Here is a 14,352-nt window from a genome sequence, read left to right as displayed (position 1 = left end):
CTGTCTTTGAACTCACTATCACTCACCAGGCCCATGTCAGTGCAGGCGGGGATTCTGACACCTCTCTTTGCGATGTCCTGCACTGGCAGGCGGGTGACTTTACCATCCAGCTCCAGTCTGGCTGAACCACTGTTGGTCAGACTCAGACTGACAGACTGAGCTGGTGGCTGTAAGAAAACCGGCTCGGCTTTCATTCCCTGTCCCTTCTGGGGGACTGGGTGTGTTGGCAACCCTGCCGTTGAGGCAGGAACAATCAGGTCAGTCTCACTCACTACCTGGTAGTTGTGAGAAATAATGTTACCTGACTGCAGGTTCCCTGGGTCAAAGCAGAGGGAATCGGCATCTGGGAACAGGTGTGTCCACAGCGCAGTAGTCTCAGCGTCCAGCTGGACCTCCTGTCTAACCTGTGAATGTTGCACCAGGGGCACCTGGCGGTGGCCCTGCGACAGCTGCTCAAGCAGATCCTCACTAATAGAGGACCTCTCAGGGCTAAGGGTGAGGGCTACATCACCAACCTGCTCTCCTGCCATCTGGATCCCTTCCACCACTGCAGGGTGGTGGTCCTGACCCCTCTTGGGTGCCAGGGTGTACAGGGAAAGCTCCTTTTCATCGCCAGGTGGGGAGATCTGCTCCTCTTTAGGGATGTAAAAGGTGTGTGCTTTACCTGGTGGATCAGGCGGCTGCTCGGAGCAGCGCTCCTGTGGCAGGGAGGCTGTTGTGACCTCAGCCGGGACACAACTTCCCTGTATATACGGGGAACAAGGAAATATTTTTATTTCTTGTCCAGAGGGAACAGAAGGAATCTCCGCATAGGCTTCTGTGTTCGGTGGGCACTGTGTGAGCACAGTCTGCCTCTTGGCCCCCCTTTCCTTCTGTACAGAAGGCTTAGGAGCCTTGACCTGTTTCCACACCTTGCCTTTCTGGTGATTCACCAAAGGTTCCTCTCTGAGTCGCATGCCCTTTTCCTTTTCTACCCGTTTGAGCTTGCCGTGTGACATCAAACACCTCTCAACCTCAGTGTCAATCAGTGTCTCACTGGGTAAGACATCACCCATGGCAGCCTTGAGGTAAAAGCTTCCTGCTTTTCCTCTCTGTTTTACTGCCTGCTCTGTGACTTCAGGGGTGGAGTCAGCACTCGCTTGGGAGTGGCTGACCTCATCCAGGCAGGAACTATTCCGCTCAATCAGATAGACTGAGGGAGGGAGAGGGGGCGGGTCTCCGCCTCCTCCATTGGAGAGTATCAGCTCATTCACGCTTCCGGCAGCCTTGGGGAGCGGTTGTCCCTGTCCTAATAAAGCTTGTTCAAGCCTGGCCAGGCGGGCGGCTACTGAATCCTTTTGTTCAGTTTTATCTAGCCCTTTCCCTCCCCCGGTGTTCTCATGGCACTTAGGACGCTGGGTGCGGTCCTGTGTGAGTGCTTTGGAACAGGGCTTAGCCAGCTCAGGAGCCTGTGCTCCTTCGAGCAGGAGGGAGTTAACCCTGCTGGCTCTGACGGCGAACGCAGTCGCTTTAGCAACTTTTTGCTCAGAGCGACTTTGGACATCATACTCCCAGGCTTTCTGCACGAATCTCTTGATATCAGTCATTTTCATGGTCTGTGCATCTGTATGCATTAAGATCATCTTTCTGACTGACGGGTGGAGATTCGCAATGAATAAACCCTTGAAATGTGTGTTCTCTTCGCAACCCTCATCATTTCGCCCTGCAAAATAAGTTCGTCTAAGTCTCTCGTAATATTCGCGAGGGGACTCTGCTCTCTCGTGCTTAATGTTAAGAGCGGCGGCTATCGCAGCAGTCGGGTCAATAAACGCACTGTATTCTTCGATAAGTGCTTGACAAAGCTGCTCAAAATCATTACAGACTTCTTTCATCTGCCTAGCCATCCACTCATGTACAGCTCTGCTGGTAGTTTTTCTAACCAGAAACACTTTCTCCTGTTCTGTGGCGTTTGGCAGGTACTGCAGGTTATACCTGAGGTCCTGAATATAACTCTCGATATTATTCTCTGACACTGCGGGGTCAAATCTCTCTATGTCCTTCGCTAGCTCTCTCAGAGAATGGAGATTTATTCTTCTAGCTTCTCCGCTGACGGAGATATGGAAGAGATCGTGGTCAGACTTGTCGCTGCTAGAGAGAGTGCTTAATAGCGACTCGAATTCAGACCTTTTAGCAACCATCGTTAAACTTAAAGAGTATTACTTTTAAGTACGAAATCACAGTTTTACCACAGAAAACCACAAGATCAAGTATGCAATCAACCCGGTAGATTGCAAAAGATCACAAAACAATCAAGCACTGCTTAAAGAGCAAGGGGAACTTTTTCTTTCGGCTTTCAGCACACTGTATTGTCGTGTATGAAACCCGCGGCGTTTTATATTGAATTATTCCGCTTGGTTGACTCATTTCAGTCTTGCCACGCCCACCCAGGGACGCCAAATAAATGTAGAGAAAACCGGTTCAGGGACGCCAAATAAATGTAGTCATAGTGGCTCTCTGAAGGCACCAGTTCTGTAGGGTTTGGGCATTTACTGAGACAATTTTTAATTGTAGCAGTAAATCACAAAGTTGATTCTTTTGGTGGCTTTAGAATCCAACCATGCGATATAACTCAAACAACGCACACACACAGGTACTAATACACGAGGATACATTTATTAATACATAGAATATGCATATAAACCTAACAGATCTTATCGAGAGGGTTATCAGAATACAAAAGATATATATTCAATCAGTTACAAAGTGTTACACATATCAAGAGGACATACGTTCAGTATATCATTCATTAAGACCGTTTCGTAAAGTGAACTTGGTTACAACTTCTACATTAGATACTCAAACAAGTACATAACTCTTAGGAATTAAATTGATATCAACTGGTTGGGATAACAATTGAATTCTCGAGCTGTAATGCATTGAAGTTGAATACTCATCCAATCTTTGGGGATTCAGATCTCCTGCGGGCACAAAGAAACAGTTGCAGGCTGTTGCTGTCCAATCCGCGCTCTCTGGCTCCGTGCCAGGCTGTGCTGTGCGGCTTGCGACGGTGCGCTGCTGATGCTCACTGACCGGCTAGTTAGTATTGCCTTTAACTAGCAAAGTTTGTGCACAGGAGAAAAGATGACTGTGGGTCCCAGCAAGTCAGGAAGAGGACTAGTTCGTTTATGATGAAGAGCTAGTTCTGAATAGCAAATCAGCTGTCCACAGTTCCGACCTGTTCACGAGGCCTGCTGCTGGTTACTCTCTGGCAACCTCCACTCTAGACTCTTAGAACAAAGGAAAGTTCTGGCACTCGGACACACTGGCCGTTCCGTGGTTGTCCAGGCTGAGTCTCAGGATGGTCAGGAGGCGCGCTGTGAGAATGTCCTGCCCTTGGGAGCCTTCTGCTCCTGGGCCGTCCTGCCCTGGAATTCTCCTGTTGAATCTTGTTGAATCTGAATCTCAATCTTGTCGAATCTCTATCTGAATCTCTCAGGCTCTCTGTGTTGCCTGTTTTTACCTGGAGGAACTTCAGCTCATTGATTGGCTGAAAGTTCCATGGGCATCAGAGTCCCACGTGGGTTACTCGGCCCTACCAGTCCCTGATTGGTTGATCAAGGTGAGATATGAGTCACTTACTCCTGACACTTAGTAATGCAGTCCAGATGTCCAACTCGCACTCCCTAAACAGATAGGCGCCAATGGGTGACCATTGATCATGATAGCCAGGCTTAGCTAAGTGCATCCCCCTTTGGGAGCTGTCCTTGGACCTTAAATCACCTTGCATGAATGGTTTCTCTGTGGCTGTACCACAGAGATGAACAGAGAAATGAGGCCTAATTTGGGAAAGCTCAGAAACACTTAATTCTGTCTTATTATTAAGCCTCGCCGCTACAACATCACAAAACATATTGCACTCAAGTGGGTTGTAAGAGCCAAAATTGTGTTTATCATTGACATTTGCGTTGACAGCATTAATGGATAGTGAAACAAAGGAATGCTTGTATCTGTTTGACTTACATTTGGGAACCCTAAAATGTTTTCCAGAAGGAAGAAGTTGATATTCAGAGTTGAGGTTGTGCGAAGGATCTGATATAATTATTCCTGCCTGTTTGATTATGGATTTTTCAAAGATTGTCTGCAGGGAGGGGTGCTGTTTCACTCCCATGACCTTCAAAGCTGTCAGGACGAGGCGGGTAATTTGTGATTTAAAATGAACTGATATATTACCAACCCACACTGAAATACCTTATCTGATAATACTCTAGATTACAGCAAGGTAAAAGAGTAGCATTAATTCCTGTTGAACCCCAAAAACTCTTAGTCTTCGCAGGAAATATAAGGGCTGCTGAACTTTGGAGCAAACACTCTTAACATGAGTAAACTACGGTCCACGGTTACTGTCTATGTGTACACCTACAGATGCATCCATTCAAAAGGAGTGGGGTGTGCTGCGGTACAACAGGGTGGGCATGTTGCAATGAAACACGTCATAACGTCATAACTGTGCCGTATGCAAATTATATTATGTTAATAGTATCCAGAATCACCTTGTAAAACCGCCAGGTGGAGCTAAAAAAATGTAACCTCTCATGTACAGCATTTGAGCTGTCACCAGAAAACACCCAGTTGCGAATCCAGCTCACTGCTGAGGGACAATCTTTATTCAATTAAGAATTTAAGTCGTATACTCTTTAGACTTTTGAATTTAAACTGTGTATTATAGAATTTTAATCATTATACATTAAAAAGTTGGTATATTTTATGAAAGCAAGATTGCTCAGTTGGACAAAAGTACACAACCTACTACCTTTATCATAAATATTTTAATTATGCAGAAATATTTTATGCATACAAGTCTTTACCATAGATATCACTAATAGTATTAAAAATGAATGACCTTGGAAAAGCTGTGAACTCAAAGTATTACCCTGGTCCACATTCTTTGTAACCGTCTTTGTAAACGAAGACTTAATTTTTTCATTGACAAAAAGTAACACCAAAGCATTTCGTTTATCTGATAACGCCTTCGTTTCCAATCATACAAAGTAAGTGAATCTCCAATTTACCATGCCTTTCACATGCTCATAAAAGATTAAGTTAGGAACATAAACATATTACTGTATGTAAACTGTACTGTATATGGCTGGTCTTGGTTCACATTGATTTGTGATTGCACAATCTGACAGTGCAACGTAAATCGTTATCTTTGTCTTCTAATTATCTTAATCAACTTTCAACATAGCTTTCTCTCCTTCTCTCCATTTAGATTTATTTTTCATACCATCGCTAAACAAAGATTGTAATCGTTTTTATTTTTAAAATACATTTTAGAAAACATTAGAAAAATCTTTATTATAGATTTATAAATCTATAATAAGGTTCTTGATCCCGATAAGGTTCTTGATCCCGAGATGAAGCAAAACAGATGAGTTTATTGCATGCAAGGAACAATAAAGCCGAAGTCTTGTTTCCCGCAAGAAACAACAATAAGGTTCTTGATCCCGAGATGAAGCAAAACAGATGAGTTTATTGCATGCAAGGAACAATAAAGCCGAAGTCTTGTTTCCCGCAAGAAACAACAAAACCAAAGTATTGTTCCCCATACTGTTACAAACTTTTGGGTTATATAGTGTCTTCTTCTCCGTTTCTGACATCACTCGGTCTGATGGTAAAGAGGGGGGTTCATGGTATTTGGCCAGTTTACGATGTTCTGGACAAATGGTCAGTTTAAGATTACACCCAGGGGGGTTCCTAGCTTGCATCTACAATCCTTATCAGTTAACCCCCTTTCCTGCCATAAACCCCAGCTTGTGACTTAGAAGTCTAAACCCCCTACAGAAAGGATTAAATTCAATCCCCGTCTTCACATCTTTCTTCAATGTAATACCACTTGATAGTTATATTAATAGAGATAAGAATTCAAGTTGATACTGTTTAGACTTTTAATTATTTTAAACTTTATTACAGCATCACACACATTAAACAAGTCAGTATATTTTATAAAAGCAAGATTGCTCAGTTGGACAGTATAAAGCAAGTATGATTTTAATGTTTGTAATTGCTATTCTTGCAAGTACAAACACAACATACATTGGAATGCTTTTAGTTTAGCAGGATTTGCACAATAAGCACATTGTTTAATGGGGATGACATTACTCACGTCTGTTATCACTGTACAACGCTACTTCAGCCCACGTAGTCTGCAAAGGAACAAGTAAAAGGTTTATTCCATGCTGAAAAGAGAAGAGAGAAAACACAACATTTCAGCTGTGAAGCCTTCTTCAGGTGTGAAGGTCTTCAGCTCAGAATGAAACGCTAAAATGTAATGTAGGCTCTGAATGGGTTAAACTTTGATTTGGACTTGCTTGACGTCACTGCCTTTCATCAGAAATCCTACTTGAATCCTGCTAAACTAAAAATTAGACACAAGAAGAGTATTGTTGGACAATGTTGTGAGGCTCTGGTGAAATTGCTCAGTGAACTGAAGAGTTAAAGTGTAAAGTGTCCCCTCCTTTTAAACTTCTTAATGCGACATGGAAGATATAACTGTATTAATTATGTAGCGTTTTCGGCTCTTGTGGATTTGCACCCTACGCCCTGCGGTACCGCTCTGTACATACAGTACAAACATGTTGTGATGTGTAGAAATATAAAAAAGGTCAATATAATGCCAATAATATTTGCTATTTTAGTTTTTTAAAGAAATGTATATTTGTTAAAAGAAAACTCATGGCAATAGTTGGGTTTGAACACATGACCTCAGGGTTATAAATCAGCCACTTAAGCTATCCCACCACCAACTCTTATACTACTGTTTGTGCAACAGTACATGGATATAGTTATACCGATAACGAGCGTATTCGCAGAAAAGGTTAAAACGATCGATTTTCACAGTATATAAACGTACAATAATATGGTCAGAAGGAGCACGTAAAAACCTTTTTTCTTTAAACTTCCAATACCAGCAGTATACAGTTTACATAATATGTTTATGTTCCTAAATTAATATTGTTTATGACCTTCAGATGCATTATGCTTCTCTTCATTTTATGCTCAGCTACTAAACTTTCCCTTTAGTTGTAAAATTCCATATAAATATTCAATACTAAGCGGATTAAAATGTGCACAGTAAAGAGATTAAATGAATATATCTTTTCACTACCGTGAACACCATGTGTGCCCCTGTCGGTCATTTTGGCCAGCCAATCACATACCGCAGTATGCCGCGTTGGTCTGTGGGTAGTTGCTTGCGGTACGGGTTTGAACCGTGCATTTTGAATGGTTGCATCTGTAAGTACTTATATGAATCAATCTGAGTGATAAGTTCGTTGTGGATAACTACCTGTGAGTGATCACCAACTGTTCTGGAATCTTAAACTATTTCTATTGTTTTTAGGCTATTGTTGTCACACCATTGCAGAAATCTTTGGATTTCTGACATGTATGCAGATGAGGTGCATTAAGCCAAGGACAACTGTATCATCTGAGAATTTGAAAATTAAGTTGCTTTGACTACTGCTTGTACAATCATTTGTATAAAGTGTGAACAAAACTGGAGAGCTCACACATCCCTGAGGGGCACCTTTGCTAATAGATTGTGACTTGAAAAGAGTTTTGTTGACCCTGACATACTGTGTGCGATTTGTTAAAAATGAATAGTGAATGGTACCATCTTGTAATGTTATGGCTAACGGACGTTTGCTTCAACCAACTTATCAATAGATGGGCCTGCAGCGTATAAAGTCCACAAACAGCATCCGAGCATAGGCATTGGGGTCCTCTAGGTGTTTTAGAACATGATGCATAATGCTGGTGATTGCATTATCGGTGCCCCTCCAGTGTTTAAATGCAAACTGATATGGATCCAGTACAGTGTTCACTTCTGAGCACAGCATGGATACCATAATCCTCTCAAAGCATTTCATTACAACTGACGTCAGTGGTACCTGTAGTAACAACTGTAGTCATTGTTATTTGAGGGACAGGGCCCAGATATATAAGCTATATAGGGCTCAGACAAAGGGATATATAAAATTAATAACAATGTCAATATAAACATCATAATATATTTACAATTGTCAATGTCATTTTATTTCCAATTGGTTGTATTTGTCATTGCACTTCAAAGTTTCATCACAAAGAAAATAAAAATGATTGTAAACTGCTCTAAAGCCCCCTCAGACAAGAACATTATTAATATTAATACTTATAATTTCTATAGTGCATTTAAATTAGAACATTTTTACAAGTATAAATATAAATATATTACAAGTTTCTATAGTCTTTCTGATGTTGGAGTTAGGAAAACCAGCTTTGAGAACACAGGAGAGATTACTGTGATCATGGCTGTCAGAGATGGAATGAGAAACAATAGGCTTGGAGAAATCTTTAATCTTCACAGCCCTAACATGTTCTCTGAAGAGGTCTCCGAGTCTCCTTCCTGAGACTCGGATAAAAGTACTATATAAAAGTAATACAAATGTTAACATAGTGTACATATTATTTACTATTTTATTTTTAGAGTAGGAGTCTTTATTTGTTAAATATGAAACATGGGGCCTTCTGGGTGATAGAAACACACTTAACTCCACTGTACTAAACTATAACTCAGTAACATACAGTAGCTGAAACAGACTTTTCAAATTATTTCCAAAATAATCAAAAGTGAATGAACCAAACAAACTGATGCAGATGTTTATGAAATTGGAATACGGTACTACTAAAGCTATATAAATACATTATTTTTAGATCCTAAAATTTATATTTTTTAGTATTTCTTTAGTTACATGATAACATATTAATATTCCCTATTAAATAGATTTTAGAAAGTGCAATTTTATTATAATAACAATAGCAAGTATTCATAGAAAAGATTAAAATAGTATAGCTTTTTCTAAAGTACGAACATTGAATATAGTCAGAACAAACATGTCAAACTTTTCCAAAATAACCATAGTAAGTGAATGAAATACTAAATTTATATTTTTATGACATTCAGAGTTGTTATGCTTGTTATTTTTAAGCTCAGCTACTAAAATTGCACTTTAATAATTACATATTAATATTCCATATTAAGCTGCTATAAACATGCAAGGTGTAAACAGATGAAGCAATCATTTCACTAATACCTAATGCTCCACAAGTTCTACCTATCATTTGTTCTACCTATCATCGATTCAAGGTCTTCCAGTCTGTCTAAAGACTGCCTTTCTCTATTGGGATGTTTTGATCTTACTCAGTTTGTTTGTACCCCTACACATAACAAAGGACACACCTTAGGTTTAATTATTTCAAGTGACTCTTTTGTCTCCCACTGCTCACCCCTTGATCTAGGCCTCTCTGACCACTTAGCTCTTCTTTTCAATCTGGAATTACCTGTTTCTAACACTTTCCACACACGCTCTGTAAATTTCAACAAGGTTTGCAAATTCTGTTCTGTCCTCCTTATCTTGTTTCTCTTCCTCTGACTCTTTAAAGGACAAAATACAGTTACTTGACACTGCTCTTTTATCTACCCTTGACACCTTTGCTCCTTTAAAAACTCTAACCATCTCCTTCTCTCACCCTGCTCCCTGGAAACGACCATCTGCGATCCATGAAGGCAGCATCTCTCAAACTTGAGCATAGGTCGTGTCTTTCTGGCCTATATGTGCATTATCAGGCTTGGAGAGATTACTTGTCTGAATATAAGGTTACTACAGAGTCTGCTAGATCCACCTACTTCTCTCACATCATGGAAAATCACCAAAACAACCCCAGACATCTTTTCTCCACCATCAAAAGACTGCCTCATCAAAACCTTGCAACACATTCTTAGATTTCTTTAGTTCTAAGATCGACAATATCCAGCATCACATTCTCTCCACTACGCATATAATTTCCATACCTCCTCCCTCCTCATCCAACTTCTCTGGTTTCCTTCGCTCCAGCTTCTCTCCATGAGCACTGGCGTTGTATCAATAGTCCTCAAAACAGCTGCCACTACCCCCGTGCCAAAAAAGCCTAACATGGCTCTCGACAATCTTAACAATTTTCGCCCCATCTCTAAATTACCCTTTCTTGCTAAAATTCTAGAATGTGCTGTCACACTTCAGTTACATAACCACCTCATAACAAATAACCTTTTCGAACCCCTCCAATCTGGCTTCCGTCAACTTCACAGCACAGAAACTGCCCTGGTCAAAGTCACTAACGATCTTCTAATAGTTTCTGATTCTTGTTCTCTTTCGATACTCATCCTTCTTGATCTCAGTGCCAATTTTGCTTTTATTTTAGGACAAATGCTATTCCCCACAGGGATGGGAATTGGCCAGGATTCAAACCCAGGCATATCCCATGAAACCCCAGGTTGCTTACATGCACCATGTTAAGCATTCCCGCTATTGCTGTTGCTATTGCAGTATAAATCGGTTTGTACTTTGCAGTATGGTACATTATGCTTTGAGCATTCTGAATGGCTGGATCTATACATCCACACTTTATTTTTCTTTTGATTTTCATTTTTTTACACAGTAAAGTACTAGAAGGTCAGCATTTTAATATTTCAGTCAAACCTAGGGCTTTTCAAAAGTCTCCCACTTCTCTGTTCTACCAGGTGTGTGGTATCTTTATGCAGAAAAAGGCAAAAACATTCAACTGCATTTCTCAGAAATTGACCTGGAATATATTAATGATGTGATTGAAGTGAGAGATGGATTAGGGGATAATTCATGCTTATTGGGTAAGTCTAACACTAACTTTTCTACTGATAACCCCACAATTTTGCTAGACTGTGTATTTGATGCTGTTTCATCAATATGCTGGATACAGTGATATTTGATATGAACTTAGAATGCAGTTTTTCATTATGTTGCTTTATTTATTGAGGTGTGTGAGCATATCCATGTATTTATGTAAACTTGTATTTGTGGGATTAATTAATAATTTTAATTAGTGTAGAATGTTTATTGTTTGTGCAACTATTAAAATGTGATGTTAAAGGTCAACTATATACACAATACTGCTGACAGCAGGAAAGTTCACAATCTTTACTCAGCAGCTTATTAAAAACAGCACCCATGATGTTCAAACCGATTTTTTACACAGAAGACTGAGACAGCTTTGCGATGTGAATCTCTTTTTCTCATGCTTTTATTTAATGTGCCACTATGCACTGGGATAGGGGTATGCTGTTCACAAGCCAATAGTATTTAAGCCACAGCACCCACAATGCTGCAGGTGTTTTACACACTAAGCTGGTCCTCTGACCTTTCCAAGCCTTGCTTTGGGCTGTGAAACCTCTTTTAGTTTTTTTTTAATGATTTTTTTTCAATATGGCACCATTAGACATGCAATACACTGTGTTAGTGGGGTCTTCTTCATGACTCAATAGCTTTTTAAGAACAACACCCACAGAGCTGCAACTATGTGTTTCACACACTAGACAGGTCCTCTGACCTTTCCCACCTTTGTTTTGAGTTGTGAAACTGTTCTTTATTTTGTAATGCTTTTTTTAAGATAACACTACAAGTAATACACTGGAATAGGGGGGTCTTCTTAATGACTCAATAGCTTTTTAAGCATAACATTCACAATTCACTGCAACCAAGTGTTTTACACACGAGACAGCCCCTTCACCATATAAAACCTTGCTTTGGGTTGTGAAACTTTTCCTTATTTTTTTATGATTTTTTCAATATGGCACCATTAGAGAGGCAGTACATGGGGATAGGGGGATGCTATTCTTGAGTCAATAGCTTTTCAAGCACAACATTCAAAATGCTGCAAGCAAGTGTTTTACACACTAAGCAGGCCCTCTTATCTTTCACAATTATGATTTCGAATGTGAATCCCTTCCATAATGTTTTATTATTTCTGGAAGATAGCACCATTGGACAGGTAATACATAGGAATAGGGGGTTGCTGTTCATTACTCAATAGCTTTCAAACCACAACACTCACAGTGCTGCAACCAAGTGTTTTACACTCTAGACAGACCCTCTGACTTTTCACAACCTTGTGTTTGTTTGTGAATCTTTTCTGTATTTTTTTTATAATTTTTGGAATACTGCATTATTAGACAAGCAATACACTTGTATTGGAGTGCTTCCAGTAATCTCTGGGTTTCCTGTGTTTTATTTCAGTTTCACATTGGTTCTGAAAGTTAACACTTATGGAAGACATACTGTTTTTTGGACATATTGAAACTGTTACTTCTTTCTGAGGGGAGTTATCCTGAGAAAAGATGCACTTTCTTTACTTTAGTGTTGTGCTTTAGTGTGTAAAACATGTGGTTACAGCACTGTGAATGTTATGCCTAAAAACCTATTGAGTCATTAAGAAGACCCCCCCTATTCCAGTGTATTACCTGTAGTGTTATCTTCAAAAAAACATTACAAAATAAAGAACAGTTTCACAACCCAAAACAAAGCTGGGAAAGGTCAGAGGACCTGTCTAGTGTGTGAAACACATAGTTGCAGCACTGTGGGTGTTGTGCTTAAAAGCTATTGAGTCATGAAAAAGACCCCACTATCCCAGTATATTGGATGTCTAATGGTGCCAAATTGAAAAACTAATTTAAAAAAACTAAAAAAGGTTTCATAACCCAAAGCAAAGCTTGGAAAGGTCAGAGGACCTGCTTAGTGTGTAAAACACTTACTTGCAGCATTGTGGGTGCTGTGGTTTAAATGCTGAAGTGCCACATTCAATAAAATCACGAGAAAAAAAGATTCACAACCCAAAGCTGTCAGTCTTCTGTGTTAAAAAATCATGGACATCATGATTTGAATATCATGGTTGCTGTTTTTAATAAGCTGTTGAGTAAAGAATCAGAATTTTCCTGCTGAATGAAAACATGAAATAAAGAAAAGGTTTCAGAAATGAAACAAAGCTTTATTCCCGTGCTTACAGTCTGGGTAATTACAGACTGTGCTGTTTTGCTTCTTATGGTCAAATACAGGTTTTTTGCATGAAACTCTTTTGAGCAGTATTTCTCGCGTTGTGAATATATGTATGTTTACAGAGGTCCCAGTGTTTCAGATGGTGTGTAATTGTGCATCAATCAAAACCCCCAATGTCAGAAAAAAATATTTAGCTCACTGATACGTTTATGTAGGGGTTCTGAAAATTTTCACAAGTCATGGTCTTTAAAATGCATTTGGTTTGGAGGCTTTTGTGTTTCCCTTGCGAAGATATGGACATACTGTAAGAATATTCGTGCGTAGTCCAAAAAAATGGTATAAAAAGTGAAGGCTGTGAAAACATTCAAAATGTACTTTATACACAAAGCAAGTGTTCTTGCAACTCTAGGAAGTTTCGTGAAAATGCTACAGGCGTGCCAAAATCATTTTGGAACTTCAAGCTAACTTTACCCCGGTATGAGGAAATACAATACACCCCTGCTTTGTTTCACAATAGTAGGAAAAATAAATCTAAATGGTGAGAAAGTTAATTAAGGGACTTACATTGCATTAAGAGTTGATTAAGATACTTGGAAGACAAAGATAAGGATTTACGTGTCAGATTGTGAATCAATAAAGGCATTTAATTAAACACCCGTTTGCGATTTTAATCAAAATGGGGGTAATGGGGTTAGACCATTAGACATGGACTACACTTCCTCATGATTATCTTTGATAAGCTGTAAGTTTTTTTTTTACTTTTTAATTATACATTTTAAACACTTTAAACGAGTTAAAATTTAATGGAGGAAAATTTATTTCCCAGAAGCTAAACTGTCTCTCATATGCAGCGATCCGCTGGTCAGGTGACTGAGGGCTTGCCAGCGTCGTGATGTCACTGCCTTTCGTATGAATAGGAAGGACCTATGGGCAAACAATTTTTTAAGTTTTAAAAAAATAAATAAAAAATGAGATATAATGACATGTTCCTGCTTAACTTAGATATTGCATGATTTTAAGAGCTATAAAAACAGGTTTAGATAGTTAATAACCACTTTTTATGTGCAAAAAATGGGTGATCTTTCTTCCTCGTGATCAGCTTTGAATGTTTGTGTATGCTGTTAGTTTTATTCTTCTTAATTAAAAGTTTAAAATATATTTATTTCACAAAACACATTTCAAACAGAGAAAAATCATATTCTGTTCTCTTACTGGTATGTAGAACAAATCAGCAGGTCTTTTTTTCCCAATTGCTGTCCTTTTTGCTAGCTAATGGTACTTGTGGCTGTGTTTCTGTGTTGTGTAGCAACGAGGGACTATATTCACAGGCGGAGGAACGTAAACATCTTAATTTTCATGTTAAATAATTTTTTAAAATTAAAATTCATTCTATACAGCACTTGCATATTTGGGGACCGTTTTATAAAAGCAACATGGCACTTGAGGCCTGTGCTACAGATGCAGCCATTCAAAATGCAAGGTAAAAACCCGT

At 39.4% G+C, this 14,352-nt stretch overlaps 1 protein-coding gene across 1 annotated transcript in view; it reads left to right on the top strand.

Moving 5' to 3' along the window:
- LOC107076776 (transmembrane serine protease 15) overlaps positions 1 to 14,352 on the top strand; it is a 135,582-nt gene that overhangs the window by 80,552 nt on the left and 40,678 nt on the right. The window contains exon 6 of the mRNA XM_015342102.2: positions 10,577 to 10,702. Within this exon, the coding sequence (XP_015197588.2) occupies positions 10,577 to 10,702 (126 nt within the window). The remainder of the gene's footprint in view (positions 1 to 10,576; positions 10,703 to 14,352) is intronic.

This window comes from Lepisosteus oculatus, chromosome 5, assembly GCF_040954835.1.
Source record: "Lepisosteus oculatus isolate fLepOcu1 chromosome 5, fLepOcu1.hap2, whole genome shotgun sequence".
Taxonomy (NCBI): Eukaryota; Metazoa; Chordata; class Actinopteri; order Semionotiformes; family Lepisosteidae; genus Lepisosteus; species Lepisosteus oculatus.
The sequence above is the reverse complement of the archived record's forward strand: the minus strand, read 5'-3'. Positions and strand labels throughout refer to the sequence as shown.